This window comes from Carassius auratus, chromosome 11, assembly GCF_003368295.1.
Source record: "Carassius auratus strain Wakin chromosome 11, ASM336829v1, whole genome shotgun sequence".
Classification (NCBI taxonomy): Eukaryota; Metazoa; Chordata; class Actinopteri; order Cypriniformes; family Cyprinidae; genus Carassius; species Carassius auratus.
In genome coordinates, this window is record NC_039253.1 from 7,926,640 (window position 1) to 7,943,189 (window position 16,550).

Here is a 16,550-nt window from a genome sequence, read left to right on the forward strand (position 1 = left end):
CTGGACTTTCTAAATTCAATGAGACCAAAGCATGAAATTACATATAATATTGAATACAAAGCAAATGCAATAATTAAGAATGGTACACTTCTATTAACATTATTAAATAAAGTACACTCTTCACTTGACCCCAAGAAACATGACGTCATGACCTCATAAGCTCCTCCCCCATTCACTGTCAATCTATAGAAAAAGAAATAACATGTGCCTGCCTTTTTTGACATAAAGTAGAGATAATCTATGACTGTAAGAGTAATTAAACACTTGATGTGCAAGATTTTCACCAAATCATCTATCTATCTATCTATCTATCTATCTATCTATCTATCTATCTATCTATCTATCTATCTATCTATCTATCTATCTATCTATCTATCTATCTATCTGTCTATCTGTCTATCTGTCTGTCTATCTGTCTGTCTATCTGTCTGTCTCTCTGTCTGTCTGTCTGTCTGTCTGTCTGTCTGTTTAGAGCTTCAGAACTTCATTACCCATCATCTCTCATTCCTGATGCGCGTTCAGTCAGGGGGCGGAGCTTCAGGGCTCATGTGGAGGTGGTGAGAAAGCGGACAAGTGTGGACAGAATCCAACTGGCAACTAGACGCCGCGATTTTCAATTGGGGACTTTCGCATATCATGGAATTATCCGAGAAATTCCGGCCGGAGCAGTTGTGCCGCTGACCGCACCGCCAGTGTTTTATTCCCGACACGGTCTTCTTCTGAAGAAGGTAAAGTTGGACTGAACTCTTGCTGTGACTGTACTGCGAGAAGAGACATAAGCGTCAGGCACTGGATGTATGACTGATGCATCCATCAGTGAGAGCAGAACGGAAGTTTGACAGCGTGTTACAGTGTACACAGTGTATCAATAAAGGCGTTCGATGCGTGGTTTGAGGTTGTCGCGGTAATATTGCAACATTTGTTTTGTAATGTTTCCATATGTAACAGTGTCAAGTGCTGCTGGAGGAGGCAGGTGCACCGCACAGAGCATACAGTCATTATTCTGCCGTCTAGTTTAGAGTATCAGTGTTCAAAGTGTGTTTCTAGATTGGAGTTTATGCAATAAAGCGGTTGATGTGGTAAAACAAAATAAATAAATAAATAAATAAATAATAACAATGCGCTGCTCAGTCCGAGGCTGGTGAATTCTGATTGGCTGTTTATTATCACCTGTCGAATTAATCTTTTAGGTTTGATCTCAGCGTCATGGTTGATGTCTCTGTATATGTATAGCTGTATATGTTTGTTTAGAAACTATACTTTGATAAATTCGGCCTCCACACATTTAAAACCCCACACGGTAAAAGCAAGCGATTCAGTGTACAGCCCACATACATGTGTCATTCCAGCTAAACGTTCGCTATTCACTTTTTAATGTGGAGCTTGTGTAACGTTTTAAAAGGTTTTCAAGATTCCCAAAATACAGTTGACAGGAATGTCAATATAACAATATGACAATATAAACTGACTTATAGTGAATATAGGCTTATACACTTTTAGGTGTTTGTTAGTTTGGAAAATATGGAGAATTGTTTTGGGTTTTTCAGTTCATTTAGGCAGTTGTTGTTATAGTGGGCCTGTGATGCATTATTATTGTTCCTGTAGAGATGTCATTGCAGACCATCAACTTTATTTCAGTCACTATGTAAGGGATACTGTAAATTTAGGCAGTCATTATCAAAAATACACTCCAACAGGGTTTTTATATCTTATTTTATATTATCAAGTAAATAAACAAATGGATATTAAATATTGATCAGAGTATTATTTTATTCCTTAGAGAAGCAGAACTGATTATAAACAGTAATTGTACAGTCATTTTGACGACTTAATGTAATGAATGACCAGGCAGAATTCCAGAAAGATGTGCAATAGAAATAAAGTAAATATCTGCATTATTGACTTATATTTATATTTGAATAATATTTGGATTTCAAAGAGAGCATGAGGGCATGATGTGGTTTATCAATAGAGATTTCACAGGTAGAGCATCTTTACTGATCAAATAATAATTAGATTTAGTCTTTATAATCAGACAATGGAATCAAAGTTAAAAAACATTTTCAATAGTGCATAAACTGTCAGTTAAGATACAGGCAGGTATTATTTCAGCACCGTCAACACTCTATTTGTTTGTATCACATTGATATATATTAAGCATGTGTGCAACCTGTTTCTTATTGGTGTTCTCTGGTATTGTCTGTCATTGATTGAACTGTAAGCTTCATCTCCAGCCGACTGTAGCATTGATTCGATCACAGAAGAGCTGTTCAGTGGATTAGCTGCAAATGAATACATATGAAAGTGCAAAAGTGCATATTGCTCATTATTAGTGCATTTGTTCTTTAAATATATTTTTTATAATTTAATGCACGTGTATCTTTACTGTTACTATTTCTAAGTTATATTACACTTTTATTATCTTTATTTGATAAATACCTTTTTTTGTATAAAAATTGTAATGTACTAAAATATATATTCTTTAATTATATGAATGTAAAAATATTAAATATAAATTATAATCATAAATAAGCATAAAAAGCATTTCTGCCAGAAAAAAAACACAAACAATTGTGTTTCTCCCTGTCATTTTCAATCAATTCTATTGGATGCTTGGTTATAGATGATGCTTTATATAGCATAGCTTAGTATTTTAATCAGTGCATCATTAAAATGTATAATATTTTATTTAGCAATGAATGAATCACTATGCAATGCATGCAACAATAACAATACATAGCAAACCACATTTTAAAGTTGCAATTCACAAAACATATGTTCAAGAAACAAAAAAGGTTGTGGTAACAGTACAGGTCATATAGGACCTTTGTCATTTGACCTGAAATCTCATGCTGGCCCTGGACCCTCCTTGTTGATACCCTCTACAGGTTAGATGTCACGTCTACTTGTCCTTGATCAATACTGTGATTTTACAGCTATTTTAGTTTAACCAAGGTGTTGCAGCCCTTTAGAAAGGCATAAATGATACATTTAAAAAAATCTACAAAATGAGTATATAGCTAAGTGTCTTTTTAGCATGTAGCACAGCTGTATTTTCTAGAGCATTTCTCATTATCCACCCATACAGCAGAAGGACCTTGAATTCCTGTCAAGAACTAGGCCAATCTCAAAATGGCAAAGTCTCATTTTCTCGAATCCATCCCCATGGTCCTCCCGCTATTATTGTCTCGCTATCTCCACATCTGATGGTAACCTACATATAATGTCTAAATAAGATGAATAAAGGACACATAGGTTTTATTCTGATTTTATTGCTCCTTAATCTATGTGTTATCTTGTTTGCAGGCACACAGCAAAAGTGGAGCAAAATGTCAGACAAAATGTCCAGTTTCCTCCACATCGGGGACATCTGCTCCTTGTATGCGGAGGGATCCACCAATGGATTTATTAGCACTTTAGGGTAAGATAACCATCCACATGTCATCACCCGGTGTGTGGACATCAGTTTTGTACATAAGAGGAACTTGATGAAAATGCAGGAGCACAAGAGGAAGAAGAAAAGGAGTGTACAACGCTCAGAAATGAGAAGTAACTGAGAAATGTTTTGTGCAGTATGTATTACAGTGTGGATTTCTGATGCGTGTTCAGTGGGATATGATGACATTTATCGGTTACTAGAGCATTGCAAGGTGGTTACTCTCTAGTCCAAGTCAAAAGTCTCTGTTCTGGTTCTTAAAAATCAGAAGCGTTTTCTCCTTCTTAACAGCTGAGATGATGGACAATCCAGTCATGCTATTTTAATTAAATGATAGATAGATAGATAGATAGATAGATAGATAGATAGATAAATGCACATTAGAAAATAGATTATACAAAAATGTATGATCAGCTTGAACAAGAGTGAAATTTGTATGGGGAAAGTTTTAGGTTTTACGCGAAACTCCCAATAACAGAGGTTTTTAATGAAATTATTAAGTTTCGCTCTCAAAATGCAAAAAACTTTTGGTAAATGTGACTGCAGCTTTATGTATTCAAATTTTATGTTTACTTTGAAAGTTAAAGGATTAGTTCAATTCCAGAATAAAGAATTCCTGATATTTTATTCACATCATTAAAGATGTTCATGTCTATCTTTCTTCAGTCGAAAATAAATGAAGGTTTTTGAGGATTTTTCTCCATATAGTAGACTTGGCGAAGTTGGAGATGTGCACGCCCTGTGTTGACCAATTGAAAGCCGCTTGTCAAAGTTTGCAGACCAAAAAAGTCCATATATCAGTAGTTTGGTGATGTACTGTACAATATGAAGCACAGCTCACACAGAAGTCCCTTTCACACCATGCAGTTTTCTAATGGTCAACAAAGTGAGTGCACATAACAAACTTCTCCATCTGCATGGAGAACTTTTTTCGTCCTTGCTCAAAACACAGTTTATACAGACTACTATTAAAATGATGTGATTTTACCTGCTAAACTTTGGTAAATGTAATGCCATTTTAATATTTCTATACAGCATTATATCTCCCCCAATGGAAAAATGATTTGTATGCAACCCAACAGTTACATAGATTTGAGATAGTAATATTAATAAGGGACAAAATGTTGTTTAGAATGACAGTAGGTGTGGTCTGCTCCGTCGACATTTCTGTATTCTGATTCTGCACTTGAAGGAAAGAGAGCCAAGTCTCAACGCTGCCCTCCTCACGTCCTTCCCCTGGAAATGAGATTGTTCTGTCTTCGCTTAATCATACCCTGCCACCTCCTGGCAATCAGCCCCCTTTGCCAGTCTGTGTGATGTGAACCCACACACACACACACACGGCTACCCCACGTCACCCATCCATGGCAACAAAAGCAAGCGATTGGCTTTGAAGAACAGAACGTTGACAGATCTCATTTGTCAAGATGCTGTTGTTCAGTTGTTGTGCATTCTTGCAATCACTTTCTCTGCCCTGCTACTGTGTGCACATCCTCATGAGCCACAGATATATTTAGCTGCACTGGTGTATGTAGTGCTTGTAGTGCTTGTCTCAGTGCCACAGAGCGACCTTAGCACGGATGGGATAATGAGCCACCTGGCCTACAGCTGGGCACAGGGAACCAGAAAGGACACAACACCAGTGTGATGAGAACTGGCAGTCCTGCTGCAAATGCACTAAAGACCAAAGCCACTTGCACATTATCCACTGGAATTTGTAAAATTCGCTTGCCAAGTTACATTTGTGGTGAATATATGAAAACTGGATACAAATTACATTCAGACTGGTTCATTTGTATAACTGTGCTTAAAACCCTACTGAGTTGCCTACATAGACAGCATTTGTAGGCCAGTTGTAAACAGACAAATAATTTGAGTAGGTTAAAGTTGGACGTTCAGACACACCTGTGGTAAACAATAAATACAGTGTAACTTCCTGCACATGCGCTGTCGATCACGTCTGAGCGCGGACAGTTTCTATCGGGATTTCTAACGGCAGCTGCAGTGACACGCTGAGTTTACCGATTAGCGATGGGCTCTTTCAATCAGAAGGCGTGGCTTCCTGTGATTGAGCGGCCATATTTAGTGTTGCATTTTTCCCCATTCAAAACTATACAAATGACATTTCTTGGGTATTCTATAGTCTACGTCATGATGACTAGAAATGCAGTGCACTGTAGGCTGGATTTTTACTCTGAAGTCTTACCCTTTAAAAAAATACTACATTTTACTACAACAGATTAAATTGTGTATAATTGAATGCTTTTTTTTTTTATGCCCAGGAAAACTGTTAAAGTTTATTTTGTACACTCTTATGTATGTATGATTCCCAAAAATTGGAGTTCAGGCTTGCAGCTTGGTAGGTTTTGAAATGCAGCCAATCATTTACAGTACAAGGGCATGACCAGACGCTTAGAATTGCTGTCAGAGATTTATCAGATTTTAACTTTAAAATATTGAGATGGATGTTACTACAGACAGTTATTACTCCATATGACTACTGATAAATTAATGACAGTCTTGCTTGACATTTTTGGACATTCATCCACTCACATATGTGGCCCAAAGATATCTGGTTCCTTATTTTCATGTTCCCTTCTCCGTTCAAACCCAAACAAGAGTTGTATTGCTTTCTGACAATATTATATCCCTATTCTCTGTCATTTTATTTTTTTACTTGAGACTTGAGAGAACATTATTGAATGGCAGCAAGAAAATACCTTGAACTTATATGTCAGCTGTGGATTTGTTCGTATAGCCATAACTGTCTCACTTTGGTTATAGAATGTGTCTGTCACAGTTTTTCAGAACCATACAGAAGTGTGTTTAACTGCTTTATGAAATAAGTGTTAGACTGCCCTTGACTCACTCTGGATTTTAGAGATATAGAGCAAGTATAATGAAATGCAAATTCTGGTGCCATGACATTATCACTGAATGATTTGATCAGTATAAATTGACATTTGCGCATAATGAGCGGACAAGATAAAACCGTGGCTCATACATTCAAGCAGATAAACCTTTCAGGAAACACAAAGGCCTCTTGATTTGCTTATCGCTTCTCTTTCTGTACGCTAATACTGTAAGACTTCACATGTATGAAAAACCTAATTCAAGGATAAAAATAAAATAAAATAAATAATAATAATAATAATATTCCTGACTCATTTACCTTGAGCAAAGAATGTGCATTTAATTATTTGAGTATTTTTTGAGCAGGTGTCTGCTCACAAATTAATTCTAAAGTAGGATTAAAATGTGCATGGTAATTTCTTTTTTTAATTCATTATTTTATTTAAATGTATTTATTTCACCAGATAATATTCAGAATATTTATTTATTATTTAAAGGCCCTTAAGATTTTGTCCTGTTTCCAGTTAAGAAAAGTTGTAAATTATAAATGTGTGTATGGTTTAAAATTTAATTTGTTCAATGTGTGAATGCATGCAATAGATGACCTCTACAAAAATTTCATTTTCAGTTGCATATAATATTGTATCTGTTTTTATCATGCTGGCAGCTACGAAATGCATTATAGTACTTTGAACTCTGAAGTTTCTTTTCTTCACAATCGGTGCAGAAAAAGTGAAAAATAGCTGTATAAAAATAGAAGTACTCAGTATGCTGCCTCCAGAGAAGTTCTGTGACTCATGTCTCTCATGTTTGCAGGCTGGTGGACGACCGATGCGTGGTGCAACCAGAATCTGGGGACCTAAACAACCCTCCTAAGAAATTTCGAGGTAAGGCTACATTTATGTCTCTCTGGAGGTGTTATCCGGAAATGTTTTCGAGATTTCCGTTGAAGATGTGCTAAACTTACCCTTATTGCCATAAGGATTTTTTGTGTGGTATTTTCCTGTTGTATGACTATAGAGAGATATCTGTTTTTTCACTTTTCTTTTCTTAACACTATCGGGTTAGGTTTTAGTGTAGGTGCTACAATCACTGGACATTTTGTGATATGTACAACATCCAACACAATAAAAAACTTCAAGATTCGTATTCATCTGTTTCAGTTAAATCTGATTGTGCTTTTAGTGCAACTCCATAGACATTTCATTTTGAAAGTGTCACAACATGCAACATAATATGATTTTACAGAAATGTCACCACTGGCATGTTTTTTCAATAAGCATGGGTTGTGTTTTATCTTTGAAACTAAGCAAGGTAGTTGTCAAATCGGAGGCCGCATGGGAATCCCAGGTGCTATAAGCATACATTGCCTGTGTAACACTTTTAAATGGCGCTATATAAAGGTGCTGTTGTATATTTGGGTTTTCACTCGAATGGAAGATGTCTCGCCTAATTTTGCCAAATAGAAAATCCAAAGATAGTGTAGCTGATGCAATAAAATGAGATGCATTTGCCTGTTGGGAGAAAGCTCATGAAGTTTACTTCCAGGTATAATACACCTGTGTGTAATTTTTTGGTGAAATTGAATACCTTGATTAGCTGGGTCAGATGTGGTTGATGGATCTGGAGCTAAAATTGATCGTTAGGTGCAAGACTGAGCTGTGACTTTACCCTTTACCCTTTGTATAGTGGAAAGAAGACGGATTCTCTCCTTAAAGGTAGAACCTGTCAGATGTTGATTAACCTTGTCCTTTGAGCTGCTGTGTGGAAACTGAGCTTTAGGCACGCTGAGAGGAATCGCACGCTCTGGGTCCCTTTTGCTCGTATTTTGTGACAGGCTGTCATGTTGTAGCATGACATGTTGTCTGACTCTTTTTGGTGTGTATATTTAGCACATTATCTTCTCACCTAAGGTCTCAGTCAAGATGCAAAAGCTAGAGATGCTCAGATCAGGATTTTAGAGCTGATTACTGATTTCTGAAGTCCATATTATAGGCCTGCATCTTTTGTCTTTAAAATGTGATGTTGTTGTGAGTGTTGCTGAGAGAGCCTGTCATAATAATATTAAATTATATATATATATATATATATATATATATATATATATATATATATATATAGCAATTATAACATATAATCAATATCAACAATATCATATACAATATCATATCATATAATCACCACAGATGTCTCATAATATATGATTCAGAGGCCTTCGGCTACAGCGGATGCTTGTTGTATTTAAAAGGGAAAGTCTGAAGAAACTATAGAATTGTAGCTTGTTTTCTCTTAACGATTGCAGAGTCCCAAAATGCCCTTTTCCTGAAGTCTGCAGTTTCTGAAGTATGAAATCGTATTAGCTAAAACACAAGCATGCAAATAGGATTTGAAACGTGTGTCAACTGTCATTGCCAGCTGTTTGAGGCTTTGCCTGTGAAATCCTTTGCCTGTAAGGCTGTGTAATCGCTGCTCAGTTCTGGCGGTTTAATATCTGCAGTATTTGCCCATTCTGAGGGATTTGTTTCTGTGACGTTGTTGATGTTTTAACACGCTTCACACTGCTGTATTAACATTTAAGTCCAACTGAGATGCTTGAAGGCGCGTACTGTAGAAACTTTTTTTTTTATTTGCAATCCTTGCATTTTTGAGGGCCATTTATATTCCTCATGATTGCAATAGCCTAAACCTGGCATTTGGCTTCAAGTCGGTGATTCTTTCTGTCCAAGTCTGTCTCACTAGTAGCCATGATGTCCTCCTCCTCAGAGAACTGAGGCTTTTTCATATTTGTCTTTTGAGGAATTGGAGAGAGTGATCAAATATTCTGTACTTCAGTGTTATTTTTTTCCCTCCTGAAGTCCATTCTGAACATTAGTCATTGCTTCTTGTATAAAATTTTTTGTTTTTGCTCCGTGCCTAAAAACTACTTCATCCAAGAACGAAAATGTATCATTTACTTCCCTTCATGTTGTATGTTCTAGCTGTTCTTTTTCTATGAAAGTGAATAGGGTTATTAAGCTTGCAGAATGACAAAAAAAAAAAAAAAAAAAAAGCAACATAACGATTCATGATTGTGGTCCATATGATGGTCAATTTATGTAGCCTGTTGTTTTAAAATATGTTTTCATTAAGGCTGCTTTTTTTTCATCACAAATACAGTAAACATTTTTAAATATCATTACAATTTAAAAATAACATTCCTGTGATGCAAAACTGAATTGAAAATCGACCTTCTTCTATCTTTACCCCTCCTGTTCAGAGCTGGTAGCACACCATGTGTCAACGTATGATGGCGAGTGTGACAGCCAACTGGTGGTTATTTATATAGCTGGTGCTTTGTTTTTGTCTATTCATTAACTATGGCACATAACCAAATGTTTTTGCTGAAGACTTAGTGTTATTTTGATTTATAGAAGCAGCTCTGTGTTACTCCAAGCAGCGGATCAGTCACTCTGACTCTCTGGCTGGTCATGAGGATAAGTGAATGTGGCTGATGGATGGGTCTTTGTCAGCTTGTTTGGTATGGCTGTGTGTGTTGGCATTTGTTCTGGAGTTCATTGTGTGATCTTAGCATATCCATGTGTTAAACCCAGATGGATGGGAAGCAGAATTGTCCATTACTGTGGCTTCAGCGTGACTGACTTTGATGGACAGGTGTTGTGTGACTGATGGATAAAGCTAAGAGTCAGACACCTTTGGTAGCTGCATAATTGGTTGCATGTGCATTTTATCCTCCATAATGTAATGGAAGAGTCGAGAATATGTAGCTTTTAATGTTTAATGTACCTTTGATTGAATGGTTTTTTGTGGAACCAAAAATGGTTCTTCTATGGCATTGCTGTGAAGAATCTTTTTAAGCACCATTTTTAAGAATGTAGGTTTTTAAGGTCAAAGTTTTCTTGTTATATTGAATGCTCCTTTTATTTTATTTTTTTATTTTTTATTTTATTTGTTTTGAGATTTTATGAGGTTTTATAAGGTTTGTTTAACATTTTAGAATATTTGGAATTATTATTTTTTTTAGCAGGAGAATTGACTGCTAGATATGACCAAGAAAGCGTAAGTCTGTAAGTCAGTAAGTCTGTAAGTCTGACTTTATCCGGAAATTTTTTGTTGCCACACTGAGAATTTCCTTAACCAGTTTCTTTACTGTTCTTCATTGATGACACTGTGGTAGCTAACCATTAATGTTTCTTCATACACTAATAAAAAGAGGGCCTTCTCCTTTAACTGTACTCCACCCAGCTACTGTTTCAGGCTTTTGTCATCTATCAGCTAGACATCTCTCGTCTGCCCTCTTCTGCTACTTGACACCCTGAGTTAATCCGAAAGGACTTCAGACTGCAAAATTAAATGGCAATGGCAAAAATGTTTTTATGAAGATCATTTGATATTTATATAGTCTTAGTTATAGTTTATTAACCTTATTATCATCTCATCTTCTTCACGTCTTAACGAAAACGAAATTTGAAATTTATATAATCCCGTAATATATATTTTAATCTTATACATCTTATAAATGTTTTACAAATATTTAATCTTATATATATATATATATATATATATATATATATATATATATATATATATATATATATATATATATATATATACATATACATATACATATACATACACACACACACACACACACACATACACACACACACACACACACACACACACACACACACACACACACACACACACACACGAGATTAAATAAAATTAAATATTTATAAAATATTTATGTACTGTGTTTGTGCATATGTACAGTCATGGCCAAAAGTTTTGAGAATTACATAAATATTAGTTTTCAAAAAGTTTGCTGCTAAACTGCTTTTAGATCTTTGTTTCAGTTGTTTCTGTGATGTACTGAAATATAATTACAAGCACATACGTTTCAAAGGCTTTTATTGACAATGACATGATATTTATGCAAAGAGTCAGTATTTGCAGTGTTGGCCCATCTTTTTCAGGACCTCTGCAATTCAACTGGGCATGCTCTCAATCAACTTCTGGGCCAAATACTGACTGATAGCAACCCATTCTTTCATAATCACTTCTTGGAGTTTGTCAGAATTTGTGGGTTTTTGTTTGTCCACCTGCCTCTTGAGGATTGACCACAAGTTCTCAATGGGATTAAGATCTGGGGGGTTTCCAGGCCATGGACCCAAAATTTCAACATTCTGGTCCCCGAGCCACTTAGTTATCACTTTTGCCTCATGGCACGGTGCTCCATCGTGCTGGAAAATGCATTGTTCTTCACCAAACTGTTGTTGGATTGTTGGAAGAAGTTGCTGTTGGAGGGTGTTTTGGTACCATTCTTTACTCATGGCTGTGTTTTTGGGCAGAATTGTGAGTGAGCCCACTGCCTTGGATGAGAAGCAACCCTACACATGAATGGTGTCAGGATGCTTTACTGTTGGCATGACACAGGACTGATAGTAGCGCTCACCTTTTCTTCTCCGGACAAGCCTTCTTCCAGATGCCCCAAACCATCGGAAAGGGGCTTCATCTGAGAATATGACTTTGCCCCAGTCCTCAGCAGTCCATTCACTATACTTTCTGCAGAAGATCAATCTGTCCCTGATGTTTTTTTTTTGGAGAGAAATGGCTTCTTTGCTGCCCTTCTTGACACTTTTAATCACTGTTTTTGCATCTCTTACTGTAGTAAACATGGGAGGGGAAATTAAAGATTCAATGAATTAAGAATTGCATCTCTTATCGACAATTAATTAATCTTATCGATCATTGATTAATTGTTGTCATCCCTAATCATTCTACAGCACACATTGTATCAGCAGCAGTTCCGGCGCCTTCGTCATATACTGTAGAACGCCACATGAATTCACAGCAGTGTTAACTCAGCAGTAAAGTTACTCTCTCATTATTTGCATGTGCTTTTAAAGGTGTCATTTTATTTTTTTTTTTTTGCACGCTTAAACCTGTCAAACGGCACCTGGTTATTGAAGTTATATGTTGCGCTAATATGGTAAAAACACACAATGTTTATGTGTAGACTCAAGTTGGTTATCTCTAAAATGAAAGTAAACAGTTGAGAGAAAAACATATAAGTGCCCATATATTGGATGTGTGCAGGTCTTAAAGGGACAGTAGGCAATTTAAACATGCAGCCTACTGTCATTACACCCTACAATTTTATTCTGTCATTATTTAGTCACTGTCATGTTGTCCCAAACCTGTATTAATTTCTTTCTTGTGATGAACACAAAAGAAGATATTTTGAAGAATGTGTGTAACCAAACCAAAAAATACTATAAAAGTCACTGTGGACCAGCAACTGTTTGGTTTTCCTCAAAATATAATTTATGTTCAGAAGAAAAAAAGAAAAAACTCATTCAGGTTTAAAACCACTTTTGAAGTGAGTAAATGGTGGTATAAAAATGAAACACTATGAAAAAAATTGACAGACAGCTGACATAATTTTTATTTTTGGGTGAACTATTTAATGTTAATAAAACAAAACACAAAGAGAAAAATCACTCACTGCCCTTGACTGAAGAAATTTAATACAGTTGCTTTAGTAATTCATTTATATAGTGTTTTATTTTTATATTTGTATATTCAATTTCTTGAAAATACTCCTGCTAAATACATCTACCTGAAAATAAAGCACTGTTTGTTTTATTTGTATATTACGTGTAGTTGTAATGTGTATCTTTGTCATTTTTTTTTCAATCTAAGAAAAAAGTTTTTTATCTTCGCCCTCTTTGGCCTAAATATCTGCCATTCTTTTTTTTTTTTGTTACCTTGAAAGGCTTTGTCTTCATAATAGGGAAATTAGTTTGCCTGTAATGCTCAGATAGATTGCAAAATAGCAAAACTAACATGACAAAGAATTGTGATTAAAATCATGAATTGTGATATTTCTAAAGAAAAAAAAATGTTGATATGATATTTTTTCCGTATCTCCCACCCCTACTTCCTACTAATTTTTCACTATTGTAACCTTCAGAAATTTAAGTTGTAGTCTTTTTTGTGCTGCAATAATTGCTTTTCTCTAATTTTGATCACAGTGTGTTTTCTACAAAATAAAGGGTTTTTGTTGAAGTGCCTCTGTTATTTTGTAAAACACTGTTCTACTAGCATGGTTTAGCCAAAACTGATTTTTTTAAATATTATATCAAGGTTTAATAAATAGTTCTCTAATTTCTATATACACTGTATATAATAAAATAAATAAATATAATTCTAAAAGTCACAATCCAGCACATCAACACTGAACCTTTCAGGATATGAGCCAAGCCAAGGCTGGAGAGGCTAAACATTCCACTGATGGAAATTACACTTAATTGGATGAATCTAAGCAAATACAAAGTGCCTTGATGAGCTTGTGATATAGCAAGGTCATGTTTGCTCTGATCATGACTAGTGCTCTTCTGTTCTGTCAGCTGTGGACGCAGCAGATGGCTGTCACATTATAACTGAGACCATATGCAAATGTTAGGAAAAGTACTCATTTAATATCTAGCTTTGAATAACACTAGCTGCACCGAACACAGTCAGATATGCACACAAGTTTTCACTGTAACTATCTGCGGGTGTTACAGTTATGAGCTTGTGGTGAAGCATTGAATATAATTTTCATTGAACTAAAGTGAACTGAAAGTGCAGCTGGTGGCTAAAGGTTCACAAACGCTGTTCACAGGGAAGCACTGTTTCCTTCTTTTCAGTAGTGTAACTGTAGCTCAGCTTTTTTCACAGTGTAGTGCATGGAGTAGTGTAGTGCTACCAAACTACATGATTCTTTAGGTTCATTTGAAAAACTGATTACAATTATTATTAGAATATTTAGTCATATCATATACATTTCTTTTTTTATATGTAATAATTTTAAGTCAGTATCTTCAGTAGTGGCAGGGCTTTGCTCATTGTACTTCTGTTTGCCACCACTAAATCTTTTGATCCCTCATGGTATTAATAGCCTGCTTAAGCTGTTTTAAAGGCCTGGTTTCCAGAGAGCCTTACAATGTCATTCAAAGGTTTGCGCTTCTTTCTGATCCTGGGTCACAGCCACAAACATTGTCCCAGGGACTGTGATGAGCAGCATACTGTCAAGAAGCACCCATTCAGTTTATATTCTGTGAATTAAGCAATAGTCTCAATAAACTGATCACTTTGGTATATGTATGTTTAATATATTTTGTGTGAATGGGCCTTCAGGATACACGGATAACTATTAAAAATAACTATGTTAGCATTCACATGTACACACTATGGGTCTCATTTATTAAACATTCGTAAATATACGAGTAAATATGTGAGTGATTTACGCGTAAAGAGAACTTCCCGAAAACTCTTCTCCTGATTCACAAATACTTCGTAAACGTCAGATGTGATAGTGAAATGTGTGTGTGTGTGTTAATGAATTCCAATCAGTCGTAAATGGGACACGCGTGCACGCTCATTCTCAATTACCATAAATACCGCCCATTAAATCCAAATGACGACTATATATGGGCATCATATAATGACACCAAACGAAGGATTTCAACATGTCTTCTCAAAAGCGAGTGAAAAATAAAAATTTCTCAGCTGCAGAAATTGGAGTTTTATTATCAAAGTTCATTCAAAATGCCACGTTTTATTTTCAAGCTAGTGGCGTATCAGGTCCTAAAAGAAAGGAAGCTTATTATTACAGATGCTGTTAATTGAGTTCCATCTGTTAATCGAACAGTCCCAGAAGTGAAAAGAAAAGCCGTATTTAATTACTATATATAATATATTTTTCAAAATGCTGTGTAAATATGTACCCGATTAAGGTGAATTAAAATGCAGCCGTATTAATGAGCAAAACGTTCAGACGTTAAACGCACTATTTACACGTGGCTGGGAGCAGGTGCAGATTTATTTCGTACTAACTAACATTTGGAAAATACGAACATTTTAATGAATCCGAAAATTTACGCCTGAGCCACTTTACACACGATTTACACAAAAAAAAATTCTGCTCGTGTTTCATGAATGAGACCCTATATTTTAAGTGTGCACTGCTGTTACCGTCTGCTTTAAATGCTCAAGTCAGATGCATTCTGATTGACTGTCAAAGTTTTTATCTTTATAATGAGATTCTAGATATGTTTTTTCTCTGTTATTATCAGAACAGTTGTGGAGTGGACGTTCTTTTAGAATTAGAAAAATTATTAAAACTTTGTAGTTATCATTCTTAGTGTTAACAGACCTTAATGGATAGTTCACCCAAAAATGAAAGTTCTGTCATTAATTACTCACTGTCATGCTGTTTCAAACCTGTATGACCTTCGTTCATCTTTCATCTTCAGAACACAAATTTAGATATCAGTAGTGATGTTAGTGGTTAAAATGTAATTTTATGAAGCTACGAGAATACTTTTTTTGTGCGCAAAGAAAACAGAAAAGCACTGTATTCAACAATTCTTCTCTTCTGTGTCATTCTTTGATGCGCGTTCATGACCGTAACATGACCCATGCGTTATTTTTGTTTTCTTTGTAAACTATTTTTTTCTTATTATATTTTTACTCGCCAAACACTCTGATTGATAGTTTCAGAGTTTCACTCTCCATTAGTGATATGTGATATTTTTCAGTTCAGCTGAATGGATGTGCAGCACACTTGTGTTTGTGTATTTGCTGTATTATAAGCGCTAGTGTGAAGGCATCTAGACTTCGCCGTCACTTTGTCTCACAGACACACAGGGAGAGAGACAGCGAGAGAGAAAGAGAGAGAGAATTGATGCACCACATGTAAATTATGTTCTTTGTTGTATTTTCCTGTCAAAATAATGGTGTTCCTTTGAAATTCTTCAGCTTTTAAGAACTGTCTGATTTTCCGGTAGTGGGCGGGGCTAATACACAAAAGACAATCTCATTGGCTGGCGCTCATCTATTATCATCCCTGTATGGATTTCAGCAAATCAGTTTGAGCGAATGCACACAACTGAATTAATATTCATGAATCCAGCAGCTCATTAATCCTTAGTGCGTTTTATATTGTTTTTATTAGTAGAAGTCATATATAATGCTTGACAGACTGATGTAAAGAGTGTACTTTCAGTTATTTAAAAAACTGTGCCATTTTACGAACAATGCCAGCAAATCGACACTAATGCCAGCAAAAAACACTGATATTGTTTTTTAAAGATTTATTATAATTATTATTATTAATTTCTTTTTTAAAAAAAAGCTTTTTTTTTTTTTTTTTTTTTTTTTTGCTTAAAATGCAATACACAACATAGTGAGTTGATCCACATATGACAGCTCA

General features: G+C 35.5%; 1 protein-coding gene across 11 annotated transcripts in view; it reads left to right on the forward strand.

The window, feature by feature from the left end:
- The first annotated feature begins 535 nt into the window (after positions 1-535).
- Positions 536-16,550, forward strand: part of LOC113110915 (inositol 1,4,5-trisphosphate receptor type 1-like) — a 125,660-nt gene continuing 109,645 nt past the window's right edge. For 6 of the 11 annotated variants that reach the window (XM_026275198.1, XM_026275202.1, XM_026275203.1 and 3 more), the window contains exons 1-3: positions 536-728; positions 3,307-3,421; positions 7,106-7,176. In XM_026275198.1, the coding sequence (XP_026130983.1) occupies positions 3,330-3,421; positions 7,106-7,176 (163 nt within the window). In that variant the 5' untranslated portion in view covers positions 536-728; positions 3,307-3,329. The remainder of the gene's footprint in view (positions 729-3,306; positions 3,422-7,105; positions 7,177-16,550) is intronic. The other 5 variants (XM_026275196.1, XM_026275197.1, XM_026275201.1 and 2 more) reach the window with 1 other exon arrangement.